The 25,891-nt window shown below is 39.4% G+C and overlaps 1 protein-coding gene across 5 annotated transcripts in view; it reads right to left on the bottom strand.

Moving 5' to 3' along the window:
- Positions 1–23,873, bottom strand: part of LOC143273688 (cell adhesion molecule CEACAM1-like) — a 56,333-nt gene extending 32,460 nt beyond the window's left edge. For all 5 annotated transcript variants that reach the window (XR_013051889.1, XR_013051880.1, XR_013051886.1 and 2 more), the window contains exons 1-3: positions 23,597–23,873; positions 22,431–22,790; positions 18,331–18,606 (exon numbers count right to left, since the gene is read on the bottom strand). Coding sequence is in view for 2 of the 5 variants with exons in the window: in XM_076573651.1 (XP_076429766.1) it covers positions 18,331–18,606; positions 22,431–22,790; positions 23,597–23,660 (700 nt within the window). In the remaining 3 variants the exon portion in view is untranslated. The remainder of the gene's footprint in view (positions 1–18,330; positions 18,607–22,430; positions 22,791–23,596) is intronic.
- Between the last annotated feature and the right edge of the window lie 2,018 nt (positions 23,874–25,891).

The following is a 25,891-nucleotide window of genomic DNA, read 5'->3' as shown; positions in this document are numbered from 1 at the left end:
TATGGACTAATATCAGCTCAGATGCTATAGACGGGTGTTAAACTTAAAAGAACCCAGGTAAACAAACCAAAGGCATAATTGAGCCCATTATTCTAGAAATTATAAATGATAGACATGGCCTAGGGTATCAAAATTTATCTTAGCAGCCACTGTTGACTGCTGACCCCTCTACATGGAAATCTGATGCTCCTATCTGGGTTAAACAATGGACTTCGAATGCTAAGAGAATTGTAGCAGCTATTTGTCTGGTGGAGGGAAAGCTTAAAAATAGGGCATATAAAGCCTCCCACCAGCCCTTGAGTCACCCCAATATTTGTAGATTAGAAACAAAATCAGGCTTACAGGCTGTTACAAGACCTTAAAATATTAAATGATCTTTATGGGAGCCAAAAAGAGCTTCACAGCCTGGCTTGCCATCGCCCACAGCCACACCGAGAATTCAAAATATAATTGTCATACACTTACGAGTTGTTTCTTCATCATACCTCCTCATCCTAAATATTGTTAGCGTTTCACTTTCAGTTTGCATTGTAGCCCTGACATAATGAAACTCAAATGCTAACATGCAGAGCAGGAAATATGAGTTCTGTTTATCCAGAACTCATTGATTGAGCTGAGTTCCACATCATATATACAGATTAACTATAAGAGCTATCTGTCAATTATATTTTCCTCTCAGTCCCTAACTCAAATATATATATATATATGCACATATATCTACATACATGCACATATATATAACAATATATTTATTACACAGGTGATATTACATTTATAAAATACTAGAAAGCTATGTGTCCATTGATTGGCAGATAGGTCTATACTGGCACTTTCTCATGTCTGTCCAACAATTACAAATTCTCTCCCTATGGAAGCTCACCCATGAGGCCTATGTCATTATGACTTATGGGTATGAAATAAAGAGATAAAACAGAATTTTTCCACTGCTTTTTTATTTTAGGAAGGCCTAGAGCTCATAATTGGACAAAAGCCTTACATATACTTCAAGAGCTCTTAACAATTGGTGCTTAATTTTTCATATCTCCACTACAGGCATTCCTTAATACCACCTGCCAAGCCACAAAGTTATACCTAAGCAGTCAGAACCTTCTCACTTGTATTTGTAAAGGTCCTGATGTTTTCATAATGTCAAAAAGAGGATATGCTTACATGTTTTCACAGGATGCTGACCCATCTTTATGAATCCTGGATTGCCTGGTCACACCATATACTAGGCTGCTCAGGACAAAGATGCTCTAAAGCTGCCAGTCTGAATACAGGCTGTTATTTACCTGTAGATACTTAAATATTGAGCTGTGACTTTAAAAATAAATGATACAATTCCAGATTTTTTTTGATGAACTCTGTTCATCAATGATATCAAAACTTATAGAATTATAATTGGAAATAATCCTGTCCTAAATGAATTTTTATTAATTTTGATCAAAAGATAATCAAGACGAGATATATTATAAATGAAACTTTTCAGATTTCATTCTCTGACTATGCTGCTGTTTTGTTGAAACAACAAAGATTCACAATTTTGCTCTGAAAAATCACCACTGTTATCATATTGCTAATAGGTCTAAAGATTTTTTCCTTTTAAAAGGTTCTTATAAGCTTCAGGAGATCTAAATTCACCAACACTCAACAAGCCAAGAAATATCAGAATGAATGCAACCTGACTACAGTTTATGTCTTCCAATTACACATTTTGTTTTTCTTCTCTGGGAGGATGGATCTTGCCCGCTCTTGCTGGCCTAATATCCCCTTCTCTCATCTGCCAAAACCATGCTTTTAATATTCTATAGGTACACTTAAGTGAAAAAGTTTCCTCCTTAAAACTCATCAAATGCATGTTCTAATACATATATTTGTTTCCAGAAGAAATTCTGATGATTTAAAGAGTTACACATTGTCATCTTCTGGATCACAGAATTGCTGTTTAGCTACAGGTCTGCACCCCATCCTCCATTCTCCAGCCCAAATGAATATGCTGTCCATCTCAGCCCTGCATCATGCCCTCTCACACATGAGACAGAAAATCCTGCTACCCATGTCTTAAGGAGCCTGAAAGAACCTGCTCTTCCTGGGTTTCCACTGAATTCCAACCTTCAACACCCTCAGCTTCAGACCCATATCAGCAGGAAGTAACCATGAAAAATTTCTATAGACCGGTTGTGACTTAACCCTCTTTCAGTGCTAAACTCCCCAGCCCAGGGACTGTACTGACCTTAAAAAATGCTCCATTATTAATTAATTAATTAATTAATTAATACTATAAATTCTGCCCATGATCCTGAAATGTATATCCTATCAGATTTTCTCCTCAAGTACTTCTGACATTGTTCTGTATAGAAGTCTGCTATGTATATCCTGACACAGATTATTACAATCCTCCCATAGCTAAATAGGTCAATATTGCCTTGATTACAAACTTAAATTATTAGGTCAGTTTTAACTGCAGTCTTGGTCCCACAGGTGCTCACGACTAACTCGAGTAAATCCTTATCTAACAATGCCTCTTTAAAATACAGTTTAACCAAATTAATACCACTAATCAGAGATTGATAGAGTTATGTTCCAAACTAATAATTTTTTGATAAATCACAGTTACAGTATTTAGACACATGTGACCATATTATGCTATACTAGCTAATGATAGATTTTTATGGTACTCCTCTGCTCCCTTCTTGGGACAGAGATATTCTGATCATATACAACTACACCTATTAGATGGCTAAACTAAATCTCAGCTTGCCATCTACATAGATTGCTGAATGTAAATACTAATTAACCATAATTTTTCATTTTTCAAGTCATCTACAAATTTAAATTTTTCATGTTTTTCACTACCCTAGAAAGAATAAAACATTCTCTTTTTTTCAATAAACAAAAAAACTGGAACTGCTGCAAGCCATAGGAAAACATAATGGAATTCAGCTACTATCCCAAAAGCTACTACTTGGAAAGATCAGGGAAATTTGTAAAGGTCAAGTCATGGCTTAAGAAGTTTTGGTGATAGTTTAGCTTTTGCATATATATTAGCTGGTTCTTACAATGATTTTCTTGTATGCTATGTGTGCTTCCAAGAACTCCTAACAGTGTATTTGTCTAAAATACCTATCAAGCTTCCGAGGCCAAACAATCTCCTGAACTAAGGTAACAACATTATAGAAACAATGCCTGTCTCCTAGGTCAGGAGGACAGCTTCATTTCTTGTGCAATTTAAGCAGAGACCCTCCTTTCTTATAGAACCTCACTAACTCCTAACTTCTTACCTAACCACTTCTAGAAATGTAGACTGAGCACATTAATCCCCTTTTCTTGATATAGTAATCAATCATTAGCTCTCAGTTGACCTCCTCTTTTACCATTCTCTTTTGCATTGTAAAAGAAAGCCTGATACTCACTCCTTGAGGAAAATTCTTACCTGCCTTTATAACCCTGTATGAATTCAAGCCTGATGACTTGCTCTGGCAGAGGATTGCTATTGCTTGGGTTTATAACTGAATACCTCAGAGACTTGGAGACTGTTAGGTATAAGGAGACTTAGAGGAAGATTTTGAGGGGAGAACTTGAGGACAAGATGGAAGATGAGGAAGATCCAGATAGAGAATTACTAGATGAGTAAGGCCAAGATGAGAAAGCCCTGATGAGCCAGAATTAAGATGAAAGAATTAAGATAGAACTTAGAGGGGACAGTAGATACATATAGAGAGAAATCAGGTAAAAAGAGCTAGGCAGGAGAATAGAACTGTACCTCTGTAGACAGGATTGTGTCCCAGAGGAATAAACTTGACAGACAAAGAAAGAGCATGGTTTTCTCAGATTCATTTTCCAAAAATAATTGTCGCTGTTCATAACTTCTCTTCTGGCCCATGAGAAGAATATTATTAAGGTGGATCCTTAATATTCAAGAATAACATCCTGTATTTTATTGAACCACCATGGCTTCAAGTTAGATTTCAACAAAAACAAAAATTAGAATCTATAGTTTCAAGGAAACGGAATAATGCTCAATCTAATCACCAATGGGTCAAGGAGGAAATAAGAAAGAACTAAAGACTTTCTAGAATTCAAATAAATGTACAACATATCTAAACTTATGGAACACTATGAATGCAGTGCTAGGAGGAAAATTCATAGCACTGAATGACCACATAAAGAAGTTGGAGAAATCTCACACTAGCAATTTAACAGCATACCTGAAAGCTCAAAAACTAATAGTAGCAAACTCACCCCAGAGGAATAGAAGCCGGGAAATAATCAAATTGAGGGCTGAAATCAATAAAAGAGAAACATATAGAACAATACAAAGAATCAATGAAACAAAGAGTTGGTTCTTTGAGAAAATCAACATGATAGACAAGCCCTTGCACAAACTAACCAAAAGGGACAGACAGAGCATCCAAATAAATAAAATCAAAAAAGAAAAGGGATATATAACAAGAAACAAGGAGGAAACCAGAGAATCATTAGGTCATTCCTCAAAAACCCTACTCCACAAAATTCAAAAAATCTCAAAAAATAGACAATTTTCTGGATAGGTACCATATACCAAGACCAGATAAACAATTTAAATAGACCTATAACACTTAAGGAAATAGAAACAATCATTAAAATCTCCCAACCAAAAAAAGCCCAGCACCAGATGGTTTCAGCACAGAATTCTTACAGATTTTCAAAGCAGAGCTAATACCAATATTCTTCAAATTGTTCCACACAATAGAAACAGAAGGGACATTCCCAAACTCTTTTTACAGGGCTACAGTCACCCTGATACCTAAACCACACAAAGATGCAACAAAGAAAAAGAATCACAGACCACTCTCCCTCATGAACATTGATGCAAAAATACTCAATAAAAACTGGCAAACCAAATTTAAGAGCACAGCAAAAAAAAATTATCCACAGTGATCAAGTAGGTTTCATACAGAGATGCAAGGATGGTTCAATATACAAAAATCTGTCAATGTAATCCACCACATAAACAAACTGAAAGAAAAAAACCATATGATCATCTCATTAGATGCTGGAAAAGCCTTTCACACAATCCAACACCCCTCATGGCAAAGGTCTTGAAAAGATCAGGAATACAAGGAACATTCCTAAACATAATAAAGGCAATTTACAGCAAGCCAACACCCACGATCAAGTTAAATGGAGAGATACTCAAAGTGATTCCACCAAAATCAGGAAGAAGACAAGGTTGTCCACTCTCCACATATTTACTCAATATAGTACTCGAAGTTCTAGATAGATCAATAAGACAACAAAAAGAAGATCAAAGTGATACAATTGGAAAGGAGGAAGTCAAACTTTACCTATTTGCAGACAATACAATACAATGCATAAGTGACCCAGAAATTTCAACCAGGAAACTCCTACAGCTGATAAACACCTTCCAGCCTTGCTGGCAGAAGACTGATTGGGTGATTTGAAGTGTGAGGATCCTAGCAAGTGTCCTTTTCACCTCACTGTGTTTCTAGGTTAGTTCTCCCTCTTTCTTCCAAGCCTCAAATTCCATCAATTTCATCCAGGCAATCACGAGAAGCTGTGGGAATGTGAGACAGGGTGATTGCAACTTTGTGTGTTCAATATCCAGTGTTTCCATGGCTACATCTTATTCTCAGGGTCTCAGTTGTGGCAGCCATGAATAAGTCGTCTCTTGTGGCTGTGACAGAAGGCCCAGGCTATTGACCCTCATTGTACCAGGCCCTCTGCAGAGACCATGGTTTCTGCAGTTTGGTATTATAGCAAGTCAGACTCTGTAATACCCCAAATACCTCTGGTTGGTGACTCTAGGGAACTTAGCCTTTACCTTGCAGAAATTCTATTGCAACTGCACTGCAATCTAAGATCTTCTCTGCCTCCACAGATATCATATCTGTAGAAGTAACCATCTTGTTAAATAAGAAACACAGAGCCAATGTAAAGATAAAAGCCCAAGAAGTCAGAGCTAAGAGCCTTACCCTTCCTGCTTCAGTGATTCTCTTCAGCCAAGAGAGACCTACTTCCTGTGTGTTTGTCTTTATATAGACTTTCTGTTCTGCCTTCTCATTGATTGTAAAGCCAGCCACATGACCATCCCGTCACTGCCTGTCTGTACAGACCTTCAGGTCTTCTATGGTTGGTAGTGAGATTAAAGGCGTGTGTCATCAATGCTGGCTGTATCCTTGACCACACAGAGATCTACCTAGCTCTACCTACCAAGTGCTGGGATTAAAGGTGCGTGCCACAAACACCCAGCTCTGCTATGGCTTGCTATTAACTCTGGCCCCCAGGCAACATTATTTACTAACATACAAATAAAATCACATTTCAGTACAAATAAAATATCACCATATTCCCCCTTTTCTATTTTAATAAAAAGAAAAAAGGAAAAAGGTTATAACTAACATAAGAAAAACTATATACAAAAGTACAATAACTATATACAATATATACCAGCAATAAATACCTAAAAAATGTCTAGTCCATTTGTATATGACAAATTCAGAGAAAATAATTCCATTTTCTATCCTATTTTGGTAAGTCCAAAATGTACCTAATTCACTTTCCATCCTAACTAATCTTCAGCTATAACTAACTGATCTTCAATTCCTTCAGAGACCCAAGAAGGAAATAATATTACCTAACAAAAATAAAAACAGGAAGTACATGCAAGCAACTTCCAAAAAATTGTGAGTTGACCGAAACAGCCAGCTGCCTTGAAAGTCACCTGAGGTTTCTCCGAAGTGTTGGGGCATCATCTTCAGCCTATAGGCTTAGCATATCTGACAGACTCATTTGTGAAGTAGGATGTACACAAGGTCAACAGTTCAGCCTCACATTGCGTGAGAGTAGTACATGTACCAGAAACACTTGAATTCCACTAGTGTCATGTCATGATTCAGGATTTTACATTCTGGATATTATTGATGGTTTTTTAATTCAGCTGTCCATTCTTCTTGGCTGTATATATGTGGCTTCATCTCAGCATCCCATTCTCCACATCACTCTATTAAATGCCAGTCTGCTATTGAGAGCTTAGTTACTCTTTAAGAATAACTGTTTCATTGGCTGCTCTTAATATTCTTTCTTTATTCTGTACATTTAGTTGTTTAATTATTATGTGTCGAGGGGACTTTTGGGGGGGGGGTCTAGTCTGTTTGGTGTTCTATAGGCTTCTTGTATCTTCATAGGCATTTCCTTCTTTAAGTTGGAAAAGTTTTCTTCTATAATTTTGTTGAACATATTTTCTGTGCTTTTGAGTTGGTATTCTTCACCTTCTTCTATCCCTATAATTCGTAGGTTTGGTCTTTTCATGGTGTCCCAAATTTCATGGACATTTTGGTTCATGACTTTGTTGGCTTTAGTGTTTCCTTCGACTGATGAAACTATTTCTTCTACTGTATCTTCAATGCCAGAAATCCTCTCTTCCATTTCTTGCATTCTGTTGGTTATACTTGCATCTGAAGTTCCCGATCTTTTACTCAGGTATTACAAAAAAATAAATAAATAAATACTTTCCATTCATATTCAGAATTGAAAAAAAAAAGAATAACTGTTTCAGCTGCTGTTCCACTGCACATCAGAAGCCATCAGCCCACTGCCTGTTCAGCTGCCTTCGAAGAAAAGGGCACTGTACCTTTTCCAGATTGCGAAGGCTACTTCAGGGATGGTGCCATATTGTCCTGGCCTTAGAAGATGCCTTTGATAAAACCATAACCACACTTGTTTTGTCAAGAATCGGTAGTCCTTTGTTTCGTGTCCTGTATGTCCTGCTTGTCAGCAGTTGATTCGAAGATACTTTGTTGTCCAGTGGCTAACTTTTGCCACATTGAAAGTTAACTTCATATGAAGTTTCTTCAATGCCCATATTTTCTCTGAAGTAGATTGGTACTGCCAGGAGGGGACATGTCTCATAGTCATAACAAAAAGAATAATTTTCTAAGTTATTAAAACATTTTAAATGCCATATTCTGTAGATCTCTGAAGGGTTTGAGGATGATCTGTTTATCTAAAATATATCTGCTCAATCTTGAAATCATACCTAATATGACTACAAGGTCTATTGTAATGTCTAACTACTAACTTTCATTTCTTTTTATCCTAATGGTTGGTAATAATAACATTCAAGGATCAGAAAATTGAATTATTTGTTAAACGAACAGTATAAGTACAATTTGAAATATACATATAGCATTTTCTAACAATATCAATTTCAATATATATAATTTGTATATAATATAAAACAATCTAATCCAATGTAAAGTATTTAAAACCAGTAATTGTCTTTTTTCTTTTTCTTTCTTTTGTTTAAACAAGAACCTTAAATCTAATCTCCTTTGCTTAGCCCTTTTTCTAACCCTTGACAACAACTTGTAACCAACCCCCATAAACAATGAAAATTATCCCAGACCTAAAATCCATTAAAAGACCAAAAAACCACCCACACCACACCACCTCTTTGGGAATGTGGACGTCATATTCGTAATATTGCTTCCTGCTGGGTATGGGCATAGGTATCTTTATCCTGAAAAGAAAAATTTTAGGTTAATTGTCAAATTCTGGGAAAGGTAACTATATACTTTGTTATCCAGTCTGTGTATAATGCCAAAGTTCAGGATTTATCTCAAGTCCTTTTTCAAGTAGTCTTTGAGACTGGATCATCTCAGCTAGCCCTCTCAAAATTTCTCTGAGAACTTTGTAGTTCAAAGCTGATCTGTAGATGATGTTTGTCAGCTTAGTGATATTATTATTGTCCACGTGGAATTGTTGATGTGGGGCCCCATCTTCTTCCTGGAGATTTCAGTTGATATTAGGCCTGGCCATGATTTCCTGCAGAAAACTGATAAGAGACTCGACCACAGAGACATATATATGCAGTTAATTGAAGCCTTTTTTCTAGAATTAGTACTCTATATGACCATTCATATCTTAACAAAGTTTAAAATGTATATATATATATATATATATATATATGTGTGTGTGTATTAATCTTTTAAATTTGATATAAAATTCATATTTTAAGAAAAGTTTAAAGAATCAGATTAGAATCAAAGAGTTGAGATTAATAATAGAATAGTCCCTTAATTAATTTGGTTTTTCTCCTGTTCCATAGCAAAAGATGGCTCTTTTCTTCTGGCATGATACAGGGAGTTTGCATTTTCCTTTTAACAACATGCTTGAGTTTAAAGAAGGAGAGAGCCATCCTCCAACTCCATAGTCAGCTTTAAATTTTAATTTAATTGGGACTAGTAGAAGACCAATAGTGTTAAATTTCTTTAGAGAAGAGCAGAAACAAACATTTAGGAAGACTTATAAAATTTTTTAGATGATATACCCATACGCCATTTCACTCTGTATCCTGGGATAATTTGTCCCTTTTCTTCAGTTGTATCATTTGTCCAGTGTTCTTCAGTTTAATTGGATGTTCATGCTGGTTGATGAACTATCACCTCCTCTAATTAAGAGCCCTCCCTTGTTCAAATGGAACCTTTATCAATTTTGATGATACCCACAGCTTATCTTCTCCTGTACAAACAAAAGCAAAACCTCGTCCCCAATGTAACACATATCCTGGTTTCCATTCTGAGGTCAGCACATCCTTAAAGTAGATAGGCTGATTTAATTCTGTAGTTTTTTTCTATTATCCAATGTCTCTCTGCAGCTGTTGTTCCTTTCTCATTGGCATTGAAAAAATTCAAAGTTAATAGAGCATTATATAGTCTATTTCTGGGGGTTTTTGTTACCCCTTTCTGTTTATTTAGCATATCCTTTATATTTCTGCTTGATCTTTCTATAACTGCTTGACCTGTAGAATTATGTGGTATACCTGTAATGTGCTTTATATTGTAATAAGCAAAAAACTGTTTCGTTTTAACAAGAGACATATGATGGAGCATTGTCAGTTTTGATTTGTGCAGGTATGCCCATGATGGCCATAACTTTTAGCAAATGAGTGATTACAAAATCAGCATTTTCAGAACTCAAAGCAGTTGCCCATTGAAATGTTGAATAAGTATTGATGGTATGGTATACATATTTCAATTTTCCAAATTCTGCAAAGTGAAACACGTCCTTCTGCCAGATTTCATTCCTCTGAGTACCCTTTGGGTTACATCCTGCTGGTAATGGCATTTGATTGTAGAAGGAACAAGTAGGACATTTCTTTACTATTTCTTTGGCTTGTTGCCAGGTTATGGAAAAATCCTTTATTAAACCTTTATTATTGACATGATGTTTTTTATGAAATTCTGAAGCCTCCAGCATATTTCCTATCAATAATTTATCAATCTCATCATTGCCTTGTGCTAGAGGGCCTGGCAGACCAGTATGGTATCGGATGTGAGTTATATATAAAGGATGAGTCCTTTTGCTGATTGTATCTTGTAACTGAATAAATAGTGCAGTTAATTCTGATTCATCAGGTATAAATTCTGCAGTCTCAATATGTAATACCGTGCTTTCAGCATACTGAGAGTCAGTTACTATGTTGAGAGGTTCTGAAAAATCCATTAATAACAACAGAATAGCATACAATTCCAATTTTTGAACAGTATTATAAGGACTTTGAACCACTTTACTTAAATTTTCTGATTTGTAACCTGCCTTTCCTTGTTTGTTGGCATCTGTTTAAAATGTAGGAACTCCAGATATGGGTTTTTCCCGTACAATTTGAGGCAAGATCAAATCAGCTCTCCTTATTAGATCAATTCTATCACTTTTGGGATATTTGCTGTTAATTTCTCCCAAAAAATTACTGCAAGCTCTTTGCCATGGTTTCTGTCCATAATTTTTCAATGTCCTCCATAGTTAAAGGTACAACAATTTCTGCTGTGTCTATTCCCTGCTAATTGACAAAGTCTCAATTTTCCTTTCAAAATCAAGTCAGAGATATTTTCCATATAATTTTTTAATTTTTATTTGGTTTATTTGGTAAAAATCCATTCCAATATAATATCTTCTCTCTGCATTAATATTCCTGTAGGAGAATGCTTAGAGGGTAAAATAACCAAAATGAAATCCAGCTTTGGATCAATACTATCCATGTGCTCTTCATGTACTTTCTTTTCTAGCAAGGCCAATTCTTTCTCAGCTTCAGGTGATAATTCTCTTGGACTATTTAAGTCTTGTCACCTTCTAAGGTTTTGATCAAATTATTTAGTTCATCATTTTTTACGCTAACAACAGTTTGGAGATGAGAAATGTCTCCAAATAACCTTTGAAAGTCATTAAGAGTCTGTAGTCGATCTCTCCTAACTTGCATCTTTTGGGGTCTAATTATTTGTAGCTCTATTTTATATCCTAAATAATTAATAGAATCTCCTCTTTGTATCTTTTCAGCAGTAATTTGTAATCCCCAGCAAGGCAAATTTTTCTTGAATTCTTCAAACATTCTTTCTAAAGTATCTGCATTTGAGTCAGCTAGTAAAATATCATCCATATAATGATAAATAATAGATTTAGGAAAATTTTTACATATCACTTCCAATGGCTGTTGTACAAAATATTGGCACAGGGTTGGGCTATTCAACATTCCCTGTGGGAGGACCCTCCAATGAAATCTTTTTACCGGTTGAGAAATATTATAAGTAGGCACCATGAAGGCAAATATTTCTCATCTTTTTCTTGTAAGGGTATTGAAAAGAAACAGTCTTTTAAATCAATAACTATGAGAGGCCATCCTTTTGGTAACAGAGTAGGCAAAGGAATTCCAGATTGTAGAGAGCCCATTGACTGAATTACTTTGTTAATTGCTCTAAGGTCTGTTACCATTCTCCATTTACTAGATTTCTTTTTAATAACAAATACAGAATTCCAAGGGCTGGTTGATTCTTCAATATGCTGAGCATTTAACTGTTCTTCTACCAGCTCTTCTAAAGCCTGGAGTTTCTCTGTTGTTAAAGGCCATAGCTGAACCCATTCAGGCTTGTCTGTTAACCATTTTAAAGGTAGAGCTGTTGGTGTTTTTGGAAGATCATCAGTTGTGCCCTGTTCTCGTATAATATGGATGGCTGGTAACCACTCATTAGAATAATATCTTCTAAAATTGCTCTCAGAATCAAGTTGATAGTTTATGATATGTTTCTGAGGTTGCAGGGATGTTAATCTGAGTATGCCATTGTTGCAACAAGTCTCGACCCCACAGGTTCATAGCTATGTTAGCCACATATGGTTTTAATTTTCCTCTCTGTCCTCTAGACCTATACATTTGAGCCATCTTGCACTCTGTTTCACTTGAAATAATGTTCCAATTCCTAACAGTTGAACATTTATCTTCTGAAGAGGACAAGTTGGATGTCAAAATTCTTGTGCAATTATGGTAATGTCAGCACCTGTGTCTACCAGACCAGTCAACAAAACATCATATATTTTTATTGTTAGTTTTGGTCTTTGTACATTAATAGAAGTTTGCCAAAAAAATTTTTTATGTTTTCTCCTTAATTTTCTATTCTCTCTGTTTCATTATCCCGAGCAACATGATTTATTCCAATAGGCATTTGGTTATTTAGTTGCTCTGAGTAGGGATTTTCTCTACAACTGCAGGAAAGGTTTGAACTGGATTTGCTATGGGGGCCTGCATGAGGCCCCTCTGGGAGTTTCCTGAAGCCTGAGGCAAAGGATTACCCTGTCTGTCCTTTGTTGATCTACATTCGTTGGTCCAGTGTTTTCCCTTACCACACCTTCTGCATACTCCAGAAGGAAGGGGCATTCTGTTGCCATTGTTCCTTGAAGAAACATTGTTTCTAGGAATGACCTTTTTACAGTCCCTTTTCAAATGTCTTTGCTTTCCACATCCAAAACATCTAACATTCCTCAAACCTTTTGAAATTGCTTCTCCTACCCACATATCATCATGCTCATCAGCCTCAGCACTAACTGTGTCTCTAATCCAATCTTCCAAAGGTGCATATCTTGCCCTTAACGGCCTGATTATTCTTTTGCATGCTGCATTCGCATTCTCAAAGGCCAAAGATTCAATTATTGCCTTACTAGCTTCTGAATCTGAGACCATTCTCTTTACTGCTGAAGCCAGTCTTTGTAAAAAAAATCTGTAAAAGATTCTTTTGGGCCTTGCATAACCTTTGTAAATGACTCAGATTTTTTTCCTGGTTCCTCAACTCTGACCCACGCATTCAATTCTGCTGTTCAACATAAAATTAGGGTTTGGACATCATATAAACATTGTGTTTGTACTGAAGTATATTGGCCTTCTCCGATAAGCTGATCCTGGCAAACTTGTATTCCTTTATCCCTGCATTGTTTTTCTATGTTTTTAGCCTCATCCTTAAACCAGGTCAGAAATTGAAGTCTCTGGCTGGGTTCCAGAACAGCTTGTGCAAGGTCCCGCCAGTCCTGTGGTACAATCCTATTATATGTTGACCAAGAGTTTAACATTTGCTTTACATATGGGGAATGCATGCCATAAGATACTATTGCTTCCTTAAACCTTTTTAAATCCAACATTTCAATTGGATCTGAAATATTTTGTGTAGCCATTTGATCAGGCATCTGCTGTACAGTTACAGGATAAATTAAGGGTGACTGTGTGAAAACAGGCTTTCTTTCTGTAACCTTATGATCCAGACTTGAAACAACTTCACTGTTAATTTCTTCTGTCTGAATTTTTACAGGTTTAACAAGTTTTTCTAAAGCTGTTATCCTGGCACTTAAATTGACTATCTTTTTAAATATTAAAATGAGGATTAGCATAGTAATAAACTGCATAATTCCACCAATACTAATCTTCTCATATAGTTGTTCCATTGTCAGACTGCCTAAAATTTCTAACAAAACCCAATTTTCTTCCAATGTACACATAAAACCCTTTTTTTTAATGTGAAAAAATTCTCTTTTAAATAGTTTCCTTTAAAATATCTGATATGTCGTGACTTACCAAATCTGCATAGAACAGTAGAAATCTGAGGGGATTTTCAAAACAGCCACCTAGTGTCCTAGGTGTAAATCTGTAAATCCAGCCACGTGTTCCCTCTTGAGCCGAGTCAAGGCTTGGCTCTGGCTTCCTTAAGCTCCGACCATGTGCATTGGTTTTACAGGCAGGGTCCTGTTCAGCAGGGCAGGCCTGAGTTGTTTGTAGCACCGGCTTTAAGCAAGCAGGCTTTAAGCAAGCATCTCACAGTTAGTCCGGCCTGAGGTCAAGCACACCTAGGCCCGGGCTAGGAAGCCAGCTGCTCAGACTAGGGGGCCGCCCAGCCTGCCGCCCTTGCGGGAAAGCAGACCTGCCGCCAAGCCAAGATTTTTAATGGATTCTTGTCATGTTGGGCGCCAGATGTAGATGTAACCAACCGTTTTATTAAATAAGAAACACAGAACCAATATAAAAGAGAAAGCCAAGAGGTCAGAGCTCAGAGCTAAAATCTCACCCTTCCTCCTGCCATGGTTCCAGCTTCCCGAAAGAGAGCTATTTCCCTGTGTGTAAGTCGTTTCATAGTCATTCTGCCTTCTCATTGGTTGTAAACCCAAACACGTGACTGCCTCGTCACTGTCTGTATGTACAGCCCCCAGGTCTTAAAGGCATATGTCTCCAATGCTGGCTGTAGCCCTGAACACACAGAGATCTATGGGATTAAAGGCGTGTGCCACCACCGCCACACTCTGTCTATGGTTCTAATAGCTCTGACCCCCGGGCAACTTTATTTATTAACATATAATCAAAATCACATTTCAGTACAATTAGAATACCACCACACTACTGTGACCACTTCTTTTCAAGACACTCATAGGAGTGCTACACAGAGTCATTAGGCTAGACAATGAAATGAAGGTACCCAATTATGAGATGTTAAAGGTATCTGTACATGACAGGAACTTGTTCATAGAAAATCCTGAACATTCTACAGAAAGTTTTCAGAACTAAATGAGCAAATCTAGTAAATTGGTTGGCTAATAAAATGAACATGCCCAAGTGAGCTGTATTTCTGTATACTACTACTGACCATGAACAATTTGATTTTTGTTTTTCCTGGCAATAGTGGAGCTTGAACCTAGGGCCTTTTGCATGCCCGGCATGAGCTCAGCCCCTGAGCAATAGTCCCAGCCTTAACAGTGAACAATTGAAAAGGAAATGAAAAAAGCATTTATTTTTGAAAGCACCAAAAAGAATAAAATACTTAGAATTAACTCCACCAAGGAGATAAAAGACTTGCACTCAGAAAACTACCAAATAAGAGATGATGAAAGAAGACAAGAAATGACAGCCATTGGGGTTGATGGGTTGGAAGACTTAATCTCATTATTACTGTTGTTCAGCAGTACTGGAATTGAACCCAGGGCTTTGTGCATTGTAAGCAATGCACTACCACTAAGCTATACTCTGTGCTCTGCCTTCTAATTTTTATTTAGAAACAGGATGTTGTAGCTAGAGTTTTCCTGCCTGGCCCACATTCAGGACAAATCTCTGTCACCCGCCAGTCCCACAGCCTCTTAGACCCAACCAAGTAAACACAGAAAATTATATTGCTTACAAATGGTATGGCTGTGCAGGCTTCTTGCTAACTATTCTTGTATCTTAAATTAATCCATTTCTATAAATCTATACCTTGCCACATGGCTCATGGCTTACTGGCATCTTCACATGCTGCTTGTCATGGTGGCGGCTGGCAGTGTCTCCCTGCCTCAGCCTTGAACTTCCCAGAATTGTCCTCACTCTTTGTCCCTCCTATACTTCTTGCCTGACCCCTGGCCAATCAGTGTTTTATTTATACAGAACAATATCCACAGCAGGATGTCACTAAATTAATGAGGCTGGCCTTGAATTGGATGTGGCAAGTACTTTTAGAACTTTGGTACTCCTGCCTCAACTTTTGAGTGGCTGGAATTACAGGCATAGGCAGATTGCCTGAAAGACTTTTTTTTTTAAATAGATGACAATATCCCTGAATGTACTCTATCACTTCTATGCATATCAGATCAAAAGACCAGTGGCATTTTGCATAGAAATAGAAAAGTTCATTCTAGCTGTCCTGGAACTAACTATACAGATCAGGGTGGCCTCAAACTCCCAGAGATCCACCTGTCTCTGCTCCCAAGAGCTGGGGTTAGAGGCAAGCACCACCATACCTGGCCTTCAAAGTATCTTGAAAAAAAAACAAGAATAAAATTGCAGGACATCCTACATGATTTCATAATTTTAGTACAAAGCTGCAACAATCAATATAGTCTACTACTGACATAAAAGCAAATATACACATCAGTGAAATGGAATTGGAAAGCCCAGAACTGCTCATGCACACTGGCCATGATTAAATTAAAGATTAGTTAAATGATCATGTGTGTATTTAAGAGGCACAGTTTTGCATATATATTATAATGTGTGTCAGATCTGAGTAGTTGGCATATCCACCTTTTCATCTGTCAATTTTTATATTTGTTAAAAACATTCATTTCCTGCTGGCTCTTTTGAATTAATTGGTGTGAAACAGAGTTGTCCTATTGAGTTACAGAACTTGGAAGGCATGATTGCTGTCCATCTGACCCTCTGTGACCAGATGTGTTTTGATCAGGCTGCTAACACTGCACAATGTTGGAAGAAAAATCAGTGAAACAAGGGATGTTGGGAAGATGTAATATCTATGTAAAAGAATGAAGTTAAGCCTTCACCTAAAAACATATACAAATCAACTCTACAATGATCAAAGACCTAAAATGGATCAGAGCTGAAAGTCATCAGACTTTTAGGAGACAGGATGAAAGCACCTTGAAATTGGATTTCAAATGATGTCTTTGTTATGATGCCAGATGCATCATATGGGCCTTTTTGGCTGCTTATATGTCTCTGTAGAACAAGCATGTTTTTTACATGAGGAGGACAGAAGAGGGTGTTGAATTCCTTGGAACTTCAGTTACAGACAGTAATAAGCTGCCATGTGGGTGCTGGGAATTGACCCACTCTCATTTGGAAGAGCTGCTAGGGCTCTTAACTATTGAGCTATCTCTCCAAGTATTTTGTTTATGGAACTGGAGAGATAGCTCAATAGTTAAGAATCAAACACACACACACACACACACACACACACACACACACACACACACACACCCTACTACTACTACTACTACTACTACTACTACTACTATTACTACTATTATTACTACTATTATTACTACTATTATTACTACTACTACACACCACAAAAAATACAGTTATTAGAAAAGAGTCTGTTCAAGGAGCATGAGAAAAAGAAACTCAGTATATGGGCCGCCAAGATGGCTCAGTTGGGAAGAGTGCCTGCAGTTTCCCTCCCAGTCCTACCCCAAACTGCCACACAGAAATAAGTGCACAAACAAATGTGGGCCAGTGAAATGGCTTAGCAGATTAAGGGCTTGCTCACTTACTTGAGTTCAATTCCCTGGCCCCAAAACTGGCCCCAACAAATTGTCCTCTGACCTCAACACACTATAAGGGGGAATACCCATTCAAAATGAATAAATAAGCTAACATAGGAAGAAACTCAGTACAGGTCATTTCTATCTATGGGTTTTATATTTATGGATCAATATCTTGGAAACAAACTACTTGGAAAAGTATGTCTACAATGATTCTGCCTATCTTTGTCTTGTACTCAACAGAATAAGACTAGTGTCAATGCAGTATTCATATTAGGTATTGAAAATAATCTAAAGAAAAATTGATTGTGTGGTATAGGGTGTAGAATGCCATGAATATTTTACTAGATTCTGAGGGTGGTATGTGTGTCTAACTCACACCCTAAACTCTTAATCACTTTGCATTTTTATTTGCTATATTGACATCTATTATTGTTATTATTGACCTGGTCTCACTGTGTAATCTGGAGTGGCCTTGTGCTTCTTTTTTATTAAGATACTTTCTATTCATTTTACATATAAATCACAGATTCCCCTGTCCTGCCTCCTCCCACCCCAAAGCGTTCTCCTCCAATCCACCACCAATTCCCACCTCCTTCAAGGCAAGGTCTCCTATGGGGAGTCAGCAGAGCCTGGTATATTCAGTTGAGTGGTCTTGTACTTCTATGCCTCCTGCTTCATGCTCTCTTTTTTGAGTAGGGCCTCACTATGTAGCTCTGGCTAACCTGAAACTGGCTACAAGACCATAGTGGTTGGTAACTCAGAGTCCAACTGCCTCTGCCTCTGGTGTGCTGGGGTTTAAGGCATGCAGCACTGTGCTGACCTTGCTTGGTGTGTTATCATGAGATTAACATGCATCCATCAGCAAGCTGGCTGTATTTGTATCTTGAACAATGTTTTTCTCCCTGTGACTTTTACCCATTCTCCACTCTGATAATAAAGAAACTGCCGCCACCTACAACACTATGGAGTAAAAGGGGAACAGAGGTCACTCACCTACTACATCCAGCTGGATGGGGTCACTTTTCTTGGAACCGAGTGGATTGGATACTTCACACTGATAATCCCCAGAATCCTCCCTCCTGGCAGGGACTATTTGGAGGGTGCTGTTGTTCTCAGTCAGATTCATCCTATTTGTGATCCTCAGACTCTGGCCTTTGAAGAACCAATGAATGGAGATATTAATGTCGATTGACAGGCACTTCAGGAACACAGAGGTCAGGGTTTTGTCTATGGTTTTGTTGACTTGGATGGATGGTGTAGTCACTGGATCTGTGGATAAACAAGGGATGGGGCCAGATGAGAGTCTGTCACCTTCAGAGATCTCAGACAGCTCCCAAGATCCATAGAATGAAGTGGTCCTCTGCAAGATCACATGTTTGGGTTGAAGATGTGATCTGCAAGAAGAGAACTGAATCTTACTCCATCAAGATCACTCACAGAGACCCTAACTCAGGGTATTTGTGTACATTTCACACTGGGAGCCTCTTCAACCCACCTGTTCAGAAATCTCATTGTAGGGGAAAATGTATTTCCTAATGATATTTATGGGGATTCTTGCTCACACTTTCTGTGAGTGTGAACAGTCATGCCCATCGTTTATTAAACAGTCTTCTGTTTCTTTTTAATTAAATAATTTGTCATGGGGTTAAGATGTTTCTTTTTAATTAAATAAGATGTCATGGGACTAATCTTAACAGTGTTAAAGGCTAGACCTCAGGACAGGGAGAAATCTCTAACTGAAGAATTTTTGTTTGTAGAAAAAATTGTATTTCTTTCCCCATGGATATGGATTAAATACTACAGAGAAGTAAGTGAATAGTCACAGTGCTGACCACAGCCTGACACTCTAATGCTCGGTACTGATAATTTTTGAGACAGGGTCTCACTGTACAGTCCTAGCTTGCTTGGAACTTGCTATATAGACCAGGCTGACCTCAAACCCACTATCTAGCTGCCTCTTCCCACACAGTGCTGGCATCAAAGATGTGTGCCACCACACACAGCCGACATTTGTTTTTTGAACCTTGAGAAGAGTAAGCAAAAGAAGATCATCAACTGTCAAAGACATTGTTCACCCTGACTCAGAACAGGGCTCACAGACACATTCTCCACCCACTCTTCCCATTCCATTGTGTCAGAGCTGATCCAGCCACCCTACCCAAGAGACAGGAGCAGATATGTGAGCAGAGGTCTAGTCCCCATCTGTGGGGAATATTTTCCTCCAATTTGGAGAATAAGAATGTGAGCACAGTTGAAAGCCCTGTGTGTTCCTTGTAGGTCGTGGAGGTCATGAAATAAAAATGGAGAGGACAGGAAAGCTTGTGTTAGGCACAGAAAGAAATCTTGATTTGAGGTTATCCTAACCATGGAAAGTCCCTTACACAACCTAAGGCTTTAAAGACTGGGAGAACTTCCTCCTCACACTGCAAGCTCCATCCCTATTAGCCAGAAACCAAAGAAACAGGAGATCATAAGACATAGGGATGGAGCAGAGGCTTGGGGGAAGACTGAGTTTTGCTTGCTCCCATAGACATGGGCTGGAAATGCTTCTGCACCTTCCCAGAAAACTAAAAAACTCCACTCCAAACCTGATGCTGATATTTCAGAGATCAACTTACTAAGGACTGTAATGTTCTTGACTGTGGTCTTACTGAGGACCGTGACAGTTATAGACGAGGCAGGTATAAGATCCACTATTATTAGTATTGATGTTGGGAACATAGAGAGCTCTTGGGAGGATGACTGGAGCTCTCCATTGACAAACCAAGAGTACTGTGCAGGTGGGTTAGCATCTGTGTGACAGAAGATGTGAGGTTTGTCCATCAATGGAAACGAATATTTGAGGGGGATATGAGCGGGACATCTGGATCATCTGGAACAAACAGAATAAAGTCATATGTGCTGTCAGCAGAGGGAAGGGGAAATCCTGGTCTGTAAAAGGACATATTATCTATTTGAGCTGTACATTAATCTTAGTTGAGCAGGTCCTATACAGAGCGGAGGTGCATATTAGAAGTGTACTCATTCAGCCTGCACAAGCCCTGATCTACCTAAAGCACAACACACAAATACCCCCACTGCACACTCTTGTGTGCAGTGAGAATGAGTCTAACATGTCCCCTGTCTCCATCACCCTGAGCCTCTCTAGGCAGAAGTCCCTGGAGCACATTTAAGATCAATGTTGGGCCTGTCTACATTTGCTTGGGCTGGGCCAGGATGCCCTGGCAGCCTAGGTATCTGTATATTAGATCTGTTTCATGAACCAAAGGGGATTGGGACTGAGTAAGGTAGCTCTAGCCCTCTGTATTTAGGCAGTTGGGGCCAGGATGAAACAGAAAATATTTAAAGTAATGTTAAGAGTGAATGGGTCACTTGCAGTGTCCCTCACTGTGTTCCAGGTTCACATTCATAGGGTCCTGTGTCAGTCCTCACAATACTGAGTAAAGTGAGAATCCTGTAGTCCACAGACAACTTCAGCCTGTCCAAACCTGAGAGGCTTTGGCCATTTATCCTCCACAGGTAGGCTGTATTGTGAGTCTTAGCCTCACACATTAATGCTACTGAGTCTTCACCATCCATGGGACTGGAATGTTCAGTTGTGCTGCTGGGCTTGGGTGGCAGTGCTGTGCTCACCACAGAGAGATGATTGCCCTGTGTGGTACTTCTGATTCTTGCAAAGGCCTCTTACAACCAGAGACAGTCTCTTAACTTCCAGCCAACCCAGATCCTTAAAGAATCAGTCAGGAAGCAAATTACAGGCAGATGAAGCGGCTGAGTGCTCAGAGATAATGGGGCCTCCTGTGCTGTGTATGGAAGAAGCAAGGACTTTCTCATGAGTGAACTGGGCTGCAGTGTTTGGTGATGGTCAGACTCAAGACTTGGAATCAGAGACCTCATTTTATCTCCTGGTCCTCACTGACCCGTTACCTGCCTTGAGACACAAGGTTTGAGTCCCTCCAGCTACACTGACCTCCCCTGCTGAGTATAAACCAGAGCCTTCCAAGCCTTTGCTGTTCAGGGCTTTCCTATATACAGGTTATGATTAGTCTTCCAATTTAGCTTCCTTGAAAAACCTGACAGCTGACATTTAGGTCTGACCGGGCCACAGGTGGGCCATTCTTGTCAGGTGTTTGATGTTGATTGACATGAATCAGGGGGTCCTGATTCCACAAAATGGTCTAAAAGAGTGAAAGTCACTTAGTACCATTTTCTTGGTGGGGAGGCTGAAGATGTGGCTATGGACAGAAACCTTGTGCAATCCACAACCTATGTGACCCTGACTCAGTGACTGTGTTTCCTGTCTCAGTTTCCCTATAATAGGACACATGGTAAATGATCATTGCCATGCCTGAAAGTTAACCTTAAATGTGAACAACAACCTGACCTTCCACCAAGCAGTGTCTATTAGTGTTTGCCTGCAGGAAATAATCCCTAGGCGGGACCCACAGAGGCAAAGAGCTGCCATTTGTACACTTTTCCTTCTATCTCTTTAGGGTTCATGACCTTCCTGGGAGGTCTCAGAAGACCATCAGAAGAGCTGGCTGATTGCCTTTCCTGCCTCTCCACCTATCCTGAGCACATTGTGTCTCAGGAAGAGATGACCAGATGACCTACCTCAGACATGGCTCTCAGAGGCTGACTGTCAGCAGGCTCCCAGTCTACAATCCATCATTGTCCCCTTTCAGCTCCAACAGGAGATCAAATTCCAACCCAGTCTACAAACATTTTGGGATTCCAGGTCCAGTCTGGCATGGAATTCTTGAGCAAAGCTATTGGGGTGGTCATTGCTCTGTGAGACTCTCATGGTTTCCTCAGTCATGAAGGGTCTTCCTCAAGGCCATATTCATAATAAGCATCTAAAACCCTGGGTAGAGTCTCACATATCTGGGTTCAGTTACCTCAACCCCTCTTCTCTGAGGGTGGATTCAAGTGAGGCATCCTGATTTATTGCCGTTTTCTCCACTGTGTGTCCTTTACTAAATGTTTGTATACAATGTTGGGACCATGACACAGAGTCATCCAGGAATGACAGCTCTATAGGTGAAGCAGGATTAGGTCCACCCATGACTCAGAGGTTACAGAGAATTACTTACAGTATACATGAAACTTCACCTTTAGAAGACCACTAGTTTGGTTCCCCAAAACCACTGCTGCTCTGTAGTCTCCTGGGTCATCCTTACTGACATTCTTGATGAGCAGGGATTTATTGATGAACATTTCAATCATACCAGTGTAATCACGTTTATATCTTATTGAATCCCAGTGTTTTTGATAGCTGGCTATCGTGATCCCCACGCGACCAATGATTTTGTGCCAGGAAAATGTATAGACATCAATCGGCACATTGTGGGCAAGTAGAAGAACGTCATTCCCTACAGCAACATTGAGTGGAACTGCTTCAAGAGTGATGCCTAGGGCAGCGGTGGGAGAGGTCCAGTAGGTTAAAAGAGAGACTAAGAGGGAAGAGAGAAAAAAAATCAATCATTATTAGGACATTTGCTTTTGTAGAAATTTGAAATGTGAGTGTTTAACTCTCAGCCTTGGTGTGTGTGTCCTGTTGAGGTGAGGTCAGCAGCATCACCCCCATTCTTGAATACCCCTGAATCTTTCCACTGTATGAAACTGGCTTCATAGTGTCTACACAGCTCACCCCTCACTGCCCTCAGATCCCTGCTCATACTCAGAATCTATGGTGAGTGTAGGCATGTCTTGTCTGACCTCCTCCTCTAAAGACTCCGCTCCTTCATTTTCTGACCTTTCCCTGCTCTGTTTCTTCTGAAGTGCTTGTCCTCCCCTGGGCTCACCTTCTAGATGTCCTTGCTGCTCTGTCTTCCTGTCCAATAGTAATAGCTCTTTGAGGACTAGTTTGATTTTGGTTTAAACCTCTCTACCTCAAACAGGCTCAGATACATGTGAATAAATGAGTGGCTCAGAGCCTGGGGTTTATTTGCAGGTTCCTCGGGGTCCTATAATGAGGATGTTGTTTACTCGCCCACTTTGAGTTTTACTTGGAGAGTCACCCTGATGGAGTTGTCAACTTGAGTCTTCAGGACACAGTGGCCAGTGCTGATAAATCTACAATGGGGAACAACTGAGTTTTTCCTCCCCACTTCCAAATTCCCATCCACTGTGAGCTTCCTTATGGTCTCAGGATTCAAGCAGAGCATGATGTCATTTTTCAGGCTCTTTCCCTCTCCCAGAAGACCCCATCCAGTCTATGAACTGTCCAACTCTCTACTCCCGAGGAATGTCTCCTCACCTGTGAGCAGGAATCCCCTCCAGAAGAGCTGTGCTTTGTGGAGAGAGGTTGAGGTGAACTCCATGGTCTCTACTGTAGACTAGGCTCTTCCTCTGGAGAGGAGGTTTGTCTCTCAGACTGCTGCCATGCTGGGCTCCTCTGGTGTCTGCTCTGTGCTTATTCCCAGACCTCAGCCTCCTCCCAGAGGGGGGCACTTCTTGGAGTCAGATGGGCTGTGGGTTGAGTCTATGTGTGTACATTGCTCTGTTCTTCTGTGAGTGCTGCCTCCCATCCTTCTATTCCTTTGTTGTTCAGTGTTCTAGAACATAGTTTGAGCCCCAAGGCTGAGAAGTATCCTGTATCCCGAGAGAAGAGCAGCTCACCCCAGGGCCTTGTCCCTAAACTTCCTATAGCCAAGAGTGTTTTTCCTTGAGATCCCAAAACCTAGCAGAGCCCAGTCTGTCCTGTGATCTCAATGCTCAAGGAAGGTGGGAATTATTCCCAGCAGAGAGTGGCAGTCTACTCTAGGGGCAGGAAAAGGTCCAGTGATGCCTGTGGAGGGCCCAGACCTGTCATCACTAGTGTCACCAGTCAGGTGTCTGATGAAGGAATACAGGTTATCTCAGGGGTTCATATTCTGCTGTGCAGGAGGAGGTGACCTGTGTGTCCTAGGAAGAGGACCCTGTGCTCCGGCTTCTTATGGAGGGCACCAGGGAGACTCCTCCACCCCCAACTTCCTTTGCTGTATGAATGTGATTCAGGTCTGCCCATGCCTTATCTGATCTTCTGGGTTGTCTTTGCTCTCCTTGGAGATTGCCCTGTGATCTCCCTGTCTGTCCTCACAGATGATGAGAGGAGGCAGGGGACTACATAGGGTCTCCTTGCAGAGTGGGGGTCTCAGTGACAAAGGAAATGATTATGTGAGGGAGCCTAGGCCTGTTGGAACTGGGGTGGAAACAAGGCTGCAAGGTAGGGTCACACCTCAAGCAGTTTTTCCTGTTGATTATGTGGTTTATTGTCGCCCCCTGTTGCTCATGAGTAGACCTGCAGCTCATGTTTGGTCTACTGCAAGGATGGTAGCCAAGCTACAAAAGCTGAGCACCAAGTTTCCTAGGAAGGTCCCAGTGAGCAGCCACCTTTGAGGATCTAGGTAGATTTTTACTGCAATCTAGAATAGCTGAAGTGAGATTCACTGCCATTTTGATCTGCAGTTCCATGAAGACTGATGATGTTGAGCCCACTTTCCCATGTGTTTTTAATAGATTTTTTTTTTTAATATCTTTTCAGGGTAGGAATATCCAAGCCCTATGCTAACTCGAGAATCATTTTATTCCACCTTTAAATTTTAAAGCAAAGTACATTCATTCACTAATAATATCACATTCTAGACTTACAACCTAAAATGAAAACCAAACCAAACACTGCAAACTTTTCAGTGTTGGTAATTCCTGGTGTGTTTGTCTTTGAGATTCAGGGGCAGTAAGTCAGCATTTCCTGGAATTTTCAAAAATTCTCCAATCATGATGATTTAACCATACTTTGGAAGCCTTTGCTCACTATAATTGTTATAGCTGGATTTTTTGTTTAAAGAATAATGCACCCTAAGTTGGTAGCACTTACAAGAACTGCATTGTACAGGGACATTTAAAAGATGAAAAACATAACTTCAAATTTGGGCTCTCATTAAGGTGGCAGCACAGAGTTACATGTGGATATTGCTTGTTAAAACCTGTTTTACATCAAAACCTTGTTCCATATTGAGAGAGCAAGCATTCAGGGAATCCACACACAGTACAGCATGTATGTGAACTCACTAGGGAGTGTTTTGTCTCTGTAAAATTACCCTTTCATGTTCCTCTTCTTATATGTTGTACCATACCTCTGCATATTTAATTACATGTGTACATGCCTACATTTTATAGGCTAGGATCTACACACAAGTAAGAACATGTGGTTTTTCGCCTGAGATTGGGTGATCTTATTTAACAATATACATTCTAAGTCTATCCACTTTAGTGTAAATTTTATGATTTCATTTTTCTCTAGAGATGAATAAATTTCATTTGGTACATGCATTAGACTTGTATTATGCATTCATCTGTTGATGGACATCTAGATTGGTTCCATCTCCTTGCTATATTGAATAGACCAGCTTCAGTCACGGGTGCCAATATCTTTATGGTAGGGTACAGGATCTCTGGGTATATTCCCAGTAAAATATCTGAGTCTAGTTGTATTTTCTAATGTTTTGAAGCATTTCCACAAGTTCTATATAATGGCTCTATTAATTTTCACACCCACCAGCAGTAAATACGT

The sequence above is a fragment of the Peromyscus maniculatus genome, chromosome 1, assembly GCF_049852395.1.
Source record: "Peromyscus maniculatus bairdii isolate BWxNUB_F1_BW_parent chromosome 1, HU_Pman_BW_mat_3.1, whole genome shotgun sequence".
NCBI classification, from domain to species: Eukaryota; Metazoa; Chordata; class Mammalia; order Rodentia; family Cricetidae; genus Peromyscus; species Peromyscus maniculatus.
This window is presented reverse-complemented; position numbering and strand designations above follow the sequence as displayed.